The 13899-nt window shown below is 41.2% G+C and overlaps 1 protein-coding gene across 1 annotated transcript; it reads right to left on the bottom strand.

The window, feature by feature from the left end:
• Positions 1-7722: 7722 nt before the first annotated feature.
• LOC130305729 (gap junction beta-1 protein-like) lies at positions 7723-11362 on the bottom strand. The gene is made up of 2 exons (XM_056552019.1): positions 10956-11362; positions 7723-8877 (listed from the first exon to the last, which is right to left on the bottom strand). The coding sequence occupies exon 2, from the start codon at positions 8865-8867 to the stop codon at positions 8193-8195; it is 675 nt and encodes a 224-aa protein (XP_056407994.1). The 5' UTR covers positions 8868-8877; positions 10956-11362; the 3' UTR covers positions 7723-8192.
• Between the last annotated feature and the right edge of the window lie 2537 nt (positions 11363-13899).

Genomic DNA, 13899 nt, shown 5'->3' with positions numbered 1-13899 from the left:
AAGTACTCCTGAAACTAACCGAAAGCACGTAGTCAGTAAAAGGTAACGTGAATGTCAAAATGTTATCTGTATTTATTGTCTAGCATAAATATGTCTAGAGTAGCCAGTAATAATAGTGTTCTGGGGAGTATGTGTTTTATGCCAATGGACCCCAGTAGCCAAGGTATTGGGCAGAGAGCTTCCGGCAACCCAAATCGCCAATGTGTAATTCATAGTCATAAGTCTAGTCGTGTATACAATATTTAGTATATAGTCTAGTCGTGTACAGTATATCACATGCATAGTCAAAAATTTCATGTTATGTTTAGTAAACAGTTGTGCAAGTCAGTAAATGCATAGTCCAGTGGGCATAGTCAAAAGGTCCTTACAAGTACAGTAAATATATATGTACAAGTTACACAACATCATTAATCCTGTTCAACCACAAGTCAGAGCGTGTATGGACAATTGATACAAAGACTCTAGTGTTATTTGTTATTTCACAAGCCTGAAATGGACGTTTGTGTACTAAATGCCTCAGGACTGCATCTGGTCCACGGCCATTCGCCTCTCAACGCTGACAGAACTTATGTCGAGGACAACTTATGTTAAGTAAGGGGGTTTGTGATGTCCCAGTACTACCCTTAGGTCCTGTCAGGTTGAGTCCCTCAGTGACCTGGGGGCTCCCCCTGTTGGTTTTATAAAGGTGTGTGTGTCACTTTAATGCCTAGACAGGATCCCTATGTAAGTAGCATAGAGGACCTGTGGGAGGTCTCAAGGACCTGTGTAAGTCTGTCACGTTATGTTATGCAGTCACATGATTTGTTGTCACATGTTTTCCCAGAGAGCACCAGCTTAACCTATGACCCGCAGCTTGACCAATGGGCTTCAGTCCAGCCCCCCACTATATAAAGGGGTGGCCATTACAATTCTCTCTCTTCTCTTGGAAATTCCATCTGCTACTGAGCACAGCAAACACCAGAGATCTCAGTGCAAGTGATCAGTATCTGGAAGACCCCAAAAGCTACAGTCATACCAGTAAGTCTCAAGTCTATGTCTGCTGTTCCTACAAGTAGTCAAATCCTGCACATAGTCAAGTTGTCACACTCACGTTTCAGAAGAGAGGAACTCCAGTGGATGTGGATCCGCTGGACCTGTGTGGCAGATGACTCGGACCGTACCAGGGAGCGGAGTCTAAGGTGCCGCTGGTTTTTACCAGAGCCCACCGCAAAGCGGGATGGACTTGCGGCAGGCGGCACCCAGGTCGCTACCCCTGGCACGGCTCGACCACACAGGCGGCTGAGGAGATGCGAGGCACAGGAGGGATAAAGCAGCTCGTAGTCAGGATAGCAGAAGGTCAAGGCAGGCGGCAAAGTAGCGTAGGCAGGACGTAGCAGGAGGTCAGTAGGCAGATGGCAGAGGAGCAAGGTCAAGTCACAAAGCAAAGGATCAGATACAGGGTAAGGCAACTCTCTGGAATGCTTTCTCTCAAGCACAAGGCAACAAAGATCCAGCAGGGAAGTGAGGAGGGTGGAGGAATTTATCAATGAGCCACAGGTGAATTACACTAATAAGCCCGGGGACATGCGCGCCGGAGCAGAGAGGCAGAGGCTGGGGCAGGAGAAGCCCCGCCAGTAGCAGGTAAGGGGACCATGCGCTCAAGGCCAGTGTGTGCGGCTGGAGCTCATAACGTAACACAAGTCAAGTCTAATTTCAAGTCAGGTTAACTGCAAGTATATTGATCCAGCAAGCTGCGAGGTCCTATGTGTCCTGGCCACCTCCCTGGGAATTCTGGCCTTAGCTGTGAAGATAATTACACCTGTCTTCTACTCAATAAAGCCTCCGTTTGACCATAATTGGTTATGGACTCTCATTTCACTTCTAGCAATTGGGATAGCGGAGAATCCGGGAGTGTGGTGTTTCCGGAACCCGAAAACCACACTGGCGTCACGAACACTAGGGGTTAATACCATCTGATCCCACCACTCACAACGCTACACCCGTGGTCACGCCATTTCACCTGGTGGTTCACCACAAGCCATTCTATAGTTCATTTACAGTGTCTCACATAAGTAAGTACACCCGTCACATTATTTTTTCATGTGACAACACTAAAGAAATGACTCTCTGCTACAAAGTAGAGTGCACAGCCTGTATAACAGTGTTTAAAAAGGTGTCCTGGCCTTAGACATCTTATCCTCTATCCGAAGCATAGACATCTTATCCTCTATCCAAAGGATCATGGGCCCCACCACTGTCGGGCGCTGCACAGAGATTGCTAAGGTCCCAATGGCAGGACCCCTGCGATCAGACATCCTTTGGATAGGGGATAAGATGTATAAGGTCGGAATACCCCTTTAATGTTATGGCCCCTCAAAATAACTCAACACGCAGCCATTAATGTCTAAACCTTAGCAACAAAAGTGAGTACATCCCAAAGTGGAACTGTCCAGATTGGGCCCAATATTTTGTGTGGCCACCATTTTATAGCACTTCCAGAGCTTCACAGGTTGCCACTGGAACCCTCTTCCACTCCTCTATGATGACATGATGCTCCAACAACTTCCGTTTGAGGAAGACCCATAGATTCCACAATAGGGTTTAAGTCTGGAGACATATTTGATCAGTACATTACTTTTACCTCAGCTTCCTTTGCAGAGCAGTGGTCATCTTGGAGGTGTGTTTTGGGTTGTTATCATGTTGGAGTACTGCCCTGCAGCCCAGTCTCTGAAGAGAGGAGATCGTGCTCTGCTTCAGTATGTCACAGTACATGTTGGTATTCATGGTTCCCTCAAGGAACTGTAGCTCCACAATGCCAGCAGCACTCATGCAGCCCAAGACCATGACACTCTCTCTATGTTTTGACTGTAGACATATGTCTATTTTCCAAAGACAACCACTGGATATGACTCATACACTAAACTTGTTTGGTTGACAATATCAAGGCGTCTTCTGAGTTGACCCTGTCCTGTAAAGCCCTCCATGCTGCAGCTCAGTTTCAGGGTCTTGGCAATCTTCTTATAGGCTGGACCATTTTTATGTAGAGCAACAATTCTTTTTTTCAGATCCTCAGAGAGTTCTTTGCCATTAGGTGCCATGCTTAACTTCTAGTGACCAGTATTAGAGAGTGTGAGAGCGATAACACCAAATTTAAGACACCTGATTCAACTTTGTTACATTAATGAGTTACATGACAACAGGGAGGTAAAATGTCTAATTGGGCCCAATTTGGACAATTCCTCTTTGGGGTGTATGTTTTTGTTCCCAAGGTTAAGTTATTTTGATACCCATGTTTATTCTATTATTGTACAGGGTGGGCCATTTATATGGATACACCTTAATAAAATGGGAATGGTTGGTGATATTAACTTCCTGTTTGTGGCACATTAGTAAATGTGAGGGGGGAAACTTTTCATGATAGGCGGTGACCTTGACGACCATTTTGAAGTCGGCCATTTTGAATCCAACTTTTGTTTTTTCAATAGGAAGAGGGTCAGTTGACACATCAAACTTATTGGGAATTTCACAAGAAAAACAATGATGTGCTTGGTTTTAACCCCTTAAGGACCACAGGTTTTTCCGTTTTTGCACTTTCGTTTTTTTCTCCTCACCTTTTAAAAATCACAACCCTTTCAATTTTTCACCTAAAAATCCATATGATGGCTTATTTTTTGTGCCACCAATTCTACTTTGCAGTGACAATAGTCATTTTACCCAAAAATCTACAGCAAAACGGGAAAAAAAATCATTGTGCAACGAAATTGAAGAAAAAACGCCATTTTGTAACTTTTGGGGGCTTCCGTTTCTACACAGTACATTTTTTGGTAAAAATGACACCTTTTCTTTATTCTGTAGGTCCATATGATTAAAATGATACCCTACTTATATAGGTTTGATTTTGTCGTACTTCTGTAAAAAATCATAACTACATTGTATACATTTAAAATTGTCATCTTCTGACCCCTATAACTTTTTTATTTTACTGCTTATGGGGCAGAATTAGGGCTTATTTTTTGCGCCATGATCTGAAGTTTTTAGCGGTACCATTTTTGTATTGATCGGACTTTTTGATAGCTTTTTATTCATTTTTTCATGATATAAAAAGTGACCAAAAATACGTTATTTTGGACTTTGGAATTTTTTTATGCGTACGCCATTGACCGTGCGATTTAATTAATAATATATTTTTATAGTTTGGACACTTACGCACGCGGCGATACTACACATGTTTATATATTTTTTTATTTACATGGGGTTTTTTTATGGGAAAAGGGGGGTGATTCAAACTTTTATTAGGGAAAGGGTTAAATGACATTTATTAACTTTTTTTTTTGTTGCAGTGTTATAGCTCCCATAGGGGGCTATAACATTGCTCACACTGATCTTATACCCTGTTCACTGCAAAGCCATAGCTTTGCATTGATCAGTGTTATCGGCGGTCGATTGCTCAAGCCTGCATCTCAGGCTTGGAGCAATCAATCGCCGAAGGGACACGCCGGAGGAAGGTAAGAGGACCCGATCAGCCCCACTGAGCAGCCGGGCAGCTTTCACTTTCGTTTTAGACGCGGCGTTAAACTTTGAACACCGCGTCTAAAGGGTTAATAGCGCGCGGCACCGCAATCACTGCCGCGCGCTATCCGCTCCGGGTCTGGCTTCAGATACATGCTGGGACCGACCCGATATGACGTGGGGTCACCGCGTGACCCCACGTTTTATCACGGGATCCGGCCAAGGACGTAAATATACGTCCTTGGTCGTTAAGGGGTTAACGTAACTTTATTCTTTCATGAGTTATTTACAAGTTTCTGACCACTTATAAAATGTGTTCAATGTGCTGCCCATTGTGTTGGATTGTCAATGCAACCCTCTTCTCCCACTCTTCACACACTGATAGCAACACCGCAGGAGAAATGCTAGCACAGGCTTCCAGTATCTGTAGTTTCAGGTGCTGCACATCTTGTATCTTCACAGCATAGACAGTTGCCTTCAGATGACCCCAAAGATAAAAGTCTAAGGGGGTCAGATCAGGAGACCTTGGGGGCCATTCAACTGGCCCACGACGACCAATCCACTTTCCAGGAAACTGTTCATCTAGGAATGCTCGGACCTGACACCCATAATGTGGTGGTGCACCATCTTGCTGGAAAAACTCAGGGAACGTGTCAGCTTTAGTGCATAAAGAGGGAAACACATCATCATGTAGCAATTTCGCATATCCAGTGGCCTTGAGGTTTCCATTGATGAAGAATGGCCCCACTATCTTTGTATTCCATATACCACACCATACCATCAATTTTTGTGTTCCAACAGTCTTGGAGGGATCTATCCAATGTGGGTTAGTGTCAGACCAATAGTGGTGGTTTTGTTTGTTAACTTCACCATTCACATAAAAGTTTGCCTCATCACTGAACAAAATCTGCGTAAACTGAGGGTCCTGTTCCAATTTTTGTTTTGCCCATTCTGCAGCACCTGAAACTACGGATACTGGAAGCCTGTGCTAGCATTTCTCCTGCGGTGTTGCTATCAGTGTGTGAAGAGTGGGAGGAGAGGGTTGCATTGACAATCCAACACAATGGGCAGCACACTGAACACATTTTATAAGTGGTCAGAAACTTGTAAATAACTCATGAAAGAATAAAGTGACATTAAAACCAAGCAAATCGTTGTTTTTCTTGTGAAATTCCCAATAAGTCTGAAGTGTCTCATGACCCTCTTCCTATTGAAAAAACAAAAGTTGGATTCAAAATGGCCGACTTCAAAATGGCCGCCATAGTCATCACCCATCTTGAAAAGTTTCCCCCCTCACATATAGTTAATATCACCAACCATTCTCATTTTATTAAGGTGTATCCATATAAATGGCCCACCCTGCACAATCTTTTTTGAAGTATATAAAATAAGTATGCTTAAAAGTGTCCTATTCTGACCACTGTTTTATTTTTCAGTATACAGAGCTGTATGAAGACTAATTTTATTTTTGCACCATGATCGGGTTTTATCCTTTTTTTTTATGGGACTTTATGATCGATTTTTTTCTGACATATGATGTGACCAAAACTCTGCAATTCTGGCATTTGGTACTTTTTTATGTTTACAACACTCACCGTGCAGGATTTTAAACATTGTATTTTAAGAGCTTGCACATTTGTGCACATCGATATCAAATATGATACCAAATATGTTGTGTTTTTTTTACATTTATTTTTAAATTGGAAAAAGGTATAACATTTTTATTAGTGGGGGCTTTTTAGATATATATATATATATATATATATATATATATATATATATATATGTGTGTGTGTGTGTCTGTGTTTATATATATATATATATATATATATATATATATACATACATATATATTAAAACATTTTCTTTTTTTTTAATATTTAACATTTTAATACAATATGATATGCACTCATCTGACCCCTGCGATCGCTCTGCAGGCATCCGATGAGCCCCTCCCAAAGCCACTGGTACCTCCATTTTGCCTATAGTTGCAGTGATCGTCATTGATCGCGGCATCTATTAAGTTACTGGTGGACGACAGCGTGATCACTGATGTCCGCCATTAGCGGTGAGTCGCTGGCTACTGGTGGCAGCTGGAACTAACCCGCTATGAAGCAAGTGCAATTTCTGTCTGGCCGTAAATGTACAGTCCGGTGTGTGAAGTAGCTTGCTAACAACGCCTCACATTTATGGCATATGTCTTTAAGATTAATAGTGGACATATGAACAGAAGTTTTTAGAGTACTCTGGATACTCGCTTCTTCCAGGGATACCATTGTGCTCTTGGAGTGATCTTAACAGGATGCCCACTCACAGGTAATTTAGCAACAGTTCTGAGTTTTCCCCTTTTGTCTAATAGTTGATCGATGTACAACCAAGTCTTTAGCAATGCTTTTCCAACTTCATGCATCCCTATAACATGTCTTCTGAGATTCTTTTATAGGAAAATAGCACTCTGTTCACCCACACTAAACCCAATACACTCGGTTATAGTATGGGTGAACAGGAGACCAATGAGGATTTAACGGGTTAAATACATACCTACACTCCGGAGATCTGTCCCTCCGAAGATCGGCATCCATCTTCAGTGAAGTGCTCGCCACATGACCTGCGACAATGAATATTTATATTGAGCCGGCGGGCCTGCCTCCAGTGCGCAGTTTACTGAAGATGGATGCCGATCTTCGGAGGGACAGATCTCCGGAGTGCAGGTACATATTTAACCCATTCACCCCTCATCAGTCTTCTGTTCACCCACACTATAACCCAGTGTATTGGGTTCAGTGTGGGTGAACAGATGACTGTTTTCCTTTTAAAGTTCCTTATGTCAAGGCATGGTTCAAACTGATATATATCTCTTTAAGAACAGATTTGTCTATAGACATTGTCTATTTCCCACAGCAACCAATCACAGCTCAGCTAAACGGCTCTGGAAAGTGAAAGCTGAGCTGTGATTGGTTGCTGTGGAAAAATCACTCCATTTCTCTTAAACAGTTTGATAAATCTGGGCCACTGTACCCATATACCATTATTATTTATACATCATATTCCTACATATTCCTTATGCGGATTGTAGTTGACATAAAGGAGTAGTACATTTGAACATGTTAGGAGTGACACCATTCTGAACCATGCTACAGCTCCATGGTTCCTGTGTATGCTGTTGCTGCTATCCATCAACGTCTATTGAAAAATTCTATCTTGTAACGAATAAGCACAAGTTAACTAGAGTATTGTAGAATCTTTATTTACCCAACACTGGTGACATTTCTTTTTTCTAGGACTATTATCAACCTTAGCCTGTTTACCTTAGAATTGCTTGTAAGGTGCTTGCTGTCAAAGGACTTTATATACATTGGGAATTCCTCAGCAAATAGTTTGTCAACACATTTATTAACGTAGTATAGCTAAAATACCAAGTACAATGTATTGTTGAATCAATTTGCAGTAGAAAAGCAACCAAAGTGCAGTCTTCATAGGTGATATAGTTGCCATACAGAGGAACCATACATGGACTTTGGTCCCTAATCTCTATGTATGCTTTACAAATTTATGGTCTCCACTCACATCTGTTACTGGAAGGGGAAGGAGAAGTTGTGGGTAAATGTTTTCCAGATAATGGCATATACAGGCTGTTCGGTGTCCAGTGATTGATTCCACAATAAAACATGAGGTTTGAGGCCAGATGACAAATACTGAATCATCTAGTAGTGCTGCTTTTTACATGGTGCCTGAGCGGTGGGTGAACTGTTCATATGCTGCATGCTTGCTACTAACTCCCACAGACAGATCATGGCACTGGTGGCAGATGCTGCACATAGACACAAACTGAAGATATTCTTCACAGCTGAATTTACATCTGTGCATAAAACAGATTTTTCACACATTGTAGAGTGGCAATTAATCATCCTCCGGTGCACAAACCCTTCTGTTATGTTATAGTACGTTAGTATGAAGAGGAGCTCAATGATCATCCTACTTATCAGTCCTATAACATGAAGGTTGAATTGAACTTTCTTTCTTTTAAGTTGGGCATGTAACCAGCCTTCTCTTGCCTGAAAGGCAGAACGGGTAAAGCAGGCCACACATAGTGAGTGTGTTAGAAGAGCCACCATTTGTAAGGAAAAAAGGTTGAAGGAGGAGATAGGTGAGAACTCATCAAAGCAACTTGGCTTGCATAGTAACTTAGTAGAATTGCACTGAAAATCTTTTTCTTCATCCTGCCATATTGTTTTACATCCCAGTAACAAAATTCCAAAGCGGATGAAGAAAAGTATTGATAAAATTGCCCTACTTATCTTCGAAGCGGTTGAGGACATTCCACTCAAGAGGCAAGTAGCCGTTTCTACCTCCTGGAATGCTTCAGGGGACATGGCCATAGTGAGCAGCCTGTCGGAGATAAAATTGTGAGAATTGGAGACCGAATTGAACATACTGAATGCAATTGAATACATTGGGCCTCATTTACTAAGAGTGTCAGGTTTTTACTAGTGCAAAATGTTTCCGACTTGCAGGATTCCTCTCTCTTTACTGAGGATTCACAGATTTACAAGTCGGGGAAATTTCTTGACCAGCTATTTCTTATTGGAAATTTCCAGCCCTTTATCCAAAGGATTTTTTGTGAATTCAATTGTGGCAGACCACGCCCCTGTTCAGCTTTTCAGAATGCAATGTCGGGTTAGTCAGATTTTACTGGTGCACACCGTCGTACACTGTCTGAGACATGTCTCAGACATTATGCACCAAAATAACTTGGAAAAATCCGACAAAAACTAGTGGGTTTTAGCTTAGTAAATGGGAACGTATACCTTTAAAAAATGAAAGAAGGCTTTATAATAAGGCAATGCTACTTCTCTTAAACTGCTTTGTACTGGTTAGTTTTATGTTCCCAGCTCTTCTGTTGTTTGCTGCTCTGAACTGTACGCACACACCAACCCCCAACCATAGTCTACTACATTATATAGATATGTCATTTTTTGCAGTATATATAGATAAAGGATAAAGGCAGCACTCAAGAGTAGCAAAAGAAATTAGTTTTATTCCAGACAAATACACAGGCTATGTTTCTGTGGCCTAACACCACCATTATCATGCCCACCATTTTCGGCTTGATAATGTTGGTGTGAGGCCACAGAAACGTAGCCTGTGTATTTGTCTGGAATAAAACTAATTTCTTTTTCTACTCTGGAGTGCTGCAGTCGCCTTTATCCTTTATCTGAATATTGGACCCAGGACCGGGGTCTCTGAAACCGCCGCACCCGCTTACTTATATATCGTGGTTTGTGCTGCTCTCCCTAAAATCTTACATATCCAAAAAATCTTACATATATATATATATATATATATATATATATATATATTTATATATATATATATATATATATATATATATATATATATATATATATATAAACTGTCCAGACAGATGGCAAAATTCAAGAGAGAGATTTATCAAAACGTGTGTAGTGGGAAAGGAAAGTGTAGCAGTTGCCTACAGCAACCAATCAGTTTCCTTCTTTAATTTTCAAAAAGGCCTGTAAAAAATTAAATAAGCAATCTGATTGTCTGCTATGCCCAACTGCACCACTCTTCCTCTATATAGGTTCTGATAAATCTCACCTATAGTCTTGGAACACTATGGAGACATTGGGGAAGATTTATCAAAGCCTGTTCAGAGGAAAAGTTGCCCATAGCAACCAATCAGATCGCTTCTTTCATTTTGCAGAGGCCTTGTTAAAAATTAAAGAAGCAATCTGATTGGTTGCTATGGGCCACTTTCACATGGCAGTATTTTGGTCCGTATTTTACATCAGTATTTGTAAGCCAAAAGAAGGAGGCCGTTTAGAACATGCGAGAGATACAAATTTTTCTATTATAGTTTTTCTCTCTTTTGGTATTATTTCTGGCTTACATGTCAGGGACTGTAGTTCCCGTATAACCGGGGCTAATACTATATGTCAGCCCCGGTTATAGGGGAAATCGGCAAAAATGAAAATATATTTTAGGAAGAAGTGACCTTATGGGGTGCAAAAAAATTTACTTGTATGTAAAAGTGAAAACAAAAACTAAAATAAAACATTATTTTAGCATTTGCTTAAAAAAATTAATTAAAAAAAGCACTAATTTCCATTATTTTTACATTTCCCCCTGATTTGACATAGCATAAAAAATGACAAAAATGACATAAAAATAAAGCCTGATGTGTCATGGGAAAAACCGCACAAAAATTTCTTAAATACCTGAAGGAGAAGATGATTTATAATTAAAAATTTTTATGGACAAAAAAATCTAAAAAGTGACTGTTCCCCCCTGGTCTGTAAGTGGTTAAAGAAAATTTTGTCAAAAACTATAGAAGACCCAGGAATCAACTTAACTATCAAGTCATAATAGACTTCACTTTTTACACATACATTTATTATGCAAGGGTTAAACCTGTACCGCCATTGACCATATTTTTCCACGCTTACCTCTATGCAGTGTCTGACGTCTGACTTATAATATTCTTGGCAATCTCTTGTCTACCCGACCTGTCCCCTGTTGTGAGGCTTCTGTTTTGAACACTAGCTCTGCATTCTTGTCTATAATATTCTGGGTGAATTTCTGTCTCCTGTCTGTGACTATGTCCTTGTATGTTCTCGTGTGAGTTGCTCCCAGTTTCTATGATACGGTTCTTCCTCATTTCTGGCTTGAGCTTTTTGTTTATCCACAAACAGAGGCAGCATTTGGGAGGGGTATAGCTGCTACACAGACAGGTCAAGAAAGGAGGGGAATGTACTCTGTATGAATGCTAACCTGGGCTGCCAACCACAAATCCATATAAAAAGAGCCAGCCGCAAGCTGAAAAAATGAGCCTGTAGGTCAGATATCATCAGAATTGGTTGGCAGAGGAATTGTGCTATCTGTATGAACATAATGAACAATAATCCAACACTGGAGGAGAAAACTGTGAGAAAGTGTTAATACCAATGCAATACAGAAGAGAAGACAGCCCATAACAAAAAAGGACATTTCAGGTGTTTATCTTCCCCTTTAACCACTTTTCTTTAACTTTTGGTTAAGTTCCTGACCCCTTTCTTTGCCTACAATATAGTTTGTCTACAGTGGTATGTCCTATGTAGCCCCTACCTAATAGCAATGGGGATAGGACCAACCCAGACTAGACCCCTCTTTGCACAGGCCCCCTGGCATCTTCATGGTCTGCCTCTATAGCACATAAGTTGATATTATTTTAAGTTTTAATTTGGAATTTAGAGTGTGGACTCTTACTTTAAGGTAATGCACATAGAGAAGAATAATCCGGCTGGAATTATGTATTAAATGGAAGAACACTTTGGACGACTGACGTGGAAAAGGACTTGGGAGCCTTAGTTAACAGTAAATTTAGTGTCGGGCAGCTGCTGCCAAGGTATATAAAATCATGGGGTGCATCAATAGGGGCATAGATGCCCATGACAAGGAAATTATTCTACCGCTGTACAAATCACTAGTCAGACCACACATAGAATACTGTGTACAGTACTGGGCACCAGTGTACAAGAAAGATATAGTGGAGCTGGAGAGGGTTCAAAGACGGGTAACAAGAGTAATACGGGGAATGGGAGGACTACAGTACCCAGAAAGATTATCAGAATTAGGGTTATTTAGTTTAGAAAAAAGAAGGCTTAGGGGAGACCTAATAACTATGTATAAATATATCAGGGACAGTACAGAGATCTCTCCCATGATCTATTTATACCCAGGACTGTAGCCATAACAAGGGGGCACCCTCTACATCTAGAGGAAAGAAGGTTTCTACACCAGCACAGACGGGGGTTCTTTACTGTAAGAGCAGTGAGACTATGGAATTCTCTGCCAGAGCAGGTGGTCATGGTGAACTCTGTAAAAGAGTTCAAAAGGGGTCTGGATGCATTTTTGGAGAATAATAACATAACTGGTTAAGGATTCTATATTTATAGGGACAGAACGTTGATCCAGGGATTTATTCTGACTGCCATATTTGGAGTCGGGAAGGAATTTTTACCTCTAGTATGAGGGTTTTTTGCTTTCCTCTGGATCAACTCAGTAGGGACTCATTTAGGGTTATAGGTTGAACTTGGTGGACTCTGGTCTTTTTTCACCCTTATTAACTATGTTACTATGTTACTGGTTGCTATGGGCAACTACAATTTTTTCTGTAAAGTCTTCAAAACACTGCACCTACTCTGTCACATGATCGATCCAAATGATGCCCAACAGTACCATTGAGTTATTATAGGGTCAGTGAAGGTCTTCATCATTTTGTTGCCTAACCAAAAACGACCAATTGTACCATAGGTAGACACAAATATTATTGGTTGTGTACCCTTTTTAGCGGTCCCAAAACCGGATACGGGTCAAAAATGAGCCGACCGGAGTCACCGTTTGACTCCGGTCGGCTCATTAACGTAAATGGAGTTCAGCGCTGGTCCGGCTGGGGTACAGGAGAGCCCGGTTTGCCCCTCCCCCAGCCGGATCCGGCACCTGTAATGTAAAAACGAGATGTGAATGCAGCCTTATACAGAATCCTCAATGGCATGGGGTTGCTGAATCTTACATATAAACAAGTACATTCTTGTGTAGGATAAGGCTGCTTGTAACAAAAAAAAAACCAACCTACTACTGTTGTTAACTCCTTAACGACGAAGGACATATATTCACGTCCTCCGCCGGCTCCCGCGATATGCCGCATGGTCATGCGATAACCCCGCGTCATTTCGGGTCGGTTTCCTGCGGCCATCAACGGCCAGGACCCGCGACTAATACAGGACATCTCCGATCGCAGTGATGCCTTGTATTAACCCTTCAGACGTGGCGATCAAAGCTGACCGCCGCGTCTGAAGCAAAAGTGAAACTATCTTGGCTGCTCAGTTGGGCTTACAGGACATCGAGAGGGCCCTTACCTGCCTCCTCGGTGTCCGATCGGCGAATGACTGCTCCGTGCCTGAGATCCAGACAGGAGCAGTCAAGCGCCGATAACACTGATCACAGGCGTGTAAATACACGCCAGTGATCTGTGTAAAAGATCAGTGTGTGCAGTGTTATAGGTCCCTATGGGACCTATAACACTGCAAACATTTAAAAAAAAAAGTGTTAATAAAGGTCATTTAACCCCTTCCCTAATAAAAGTTTGAATCACCCCCCTTTTCCCATTAAAAAAATAAAAGTGTAAATAAAAATAAACATATGTGGTATCGCCGTGTGTGTATATGTCCAAACTATAAAAATATATTGTTAATTAAACCGCACGGTCAATTGCGTACACGTAAAAAAATTCCAAAGTCCAAAAAAGCTTATTTTTGGTAACTTTTTATACCATTAAAAAATGAATAAAAAGTGATCAAAAAGTCAGATCAAAACAAAAATGGTGCCTATTAAATCTTCAGATCACGGCGC

This window comes from Hyla sarda, chromosome 1, assembly GCF_029499605.1.
Source record: "Hyla sarda isolate aHylSar1 chromosome 1, aHylSar1.hap1, whole genome shotgun sequence".
NCBI lineage: Eukaryota > Metazoa > Chordata > Amphibia > Anura > Hylidae > Hyla > Hyla sarda.
This window is presented reverse-complemented; position numbering and strand designations above follow the sequence as displayed.

Coding starts and splice junctions, on each gene's coding strand:
- LOC130305729 (XM_056552019.1), bottom strand. CDS start 8,867: ATGGCCATGTCCCCTGAAGCATTCCAGGAGGTAGAAACGGCTACTTGC.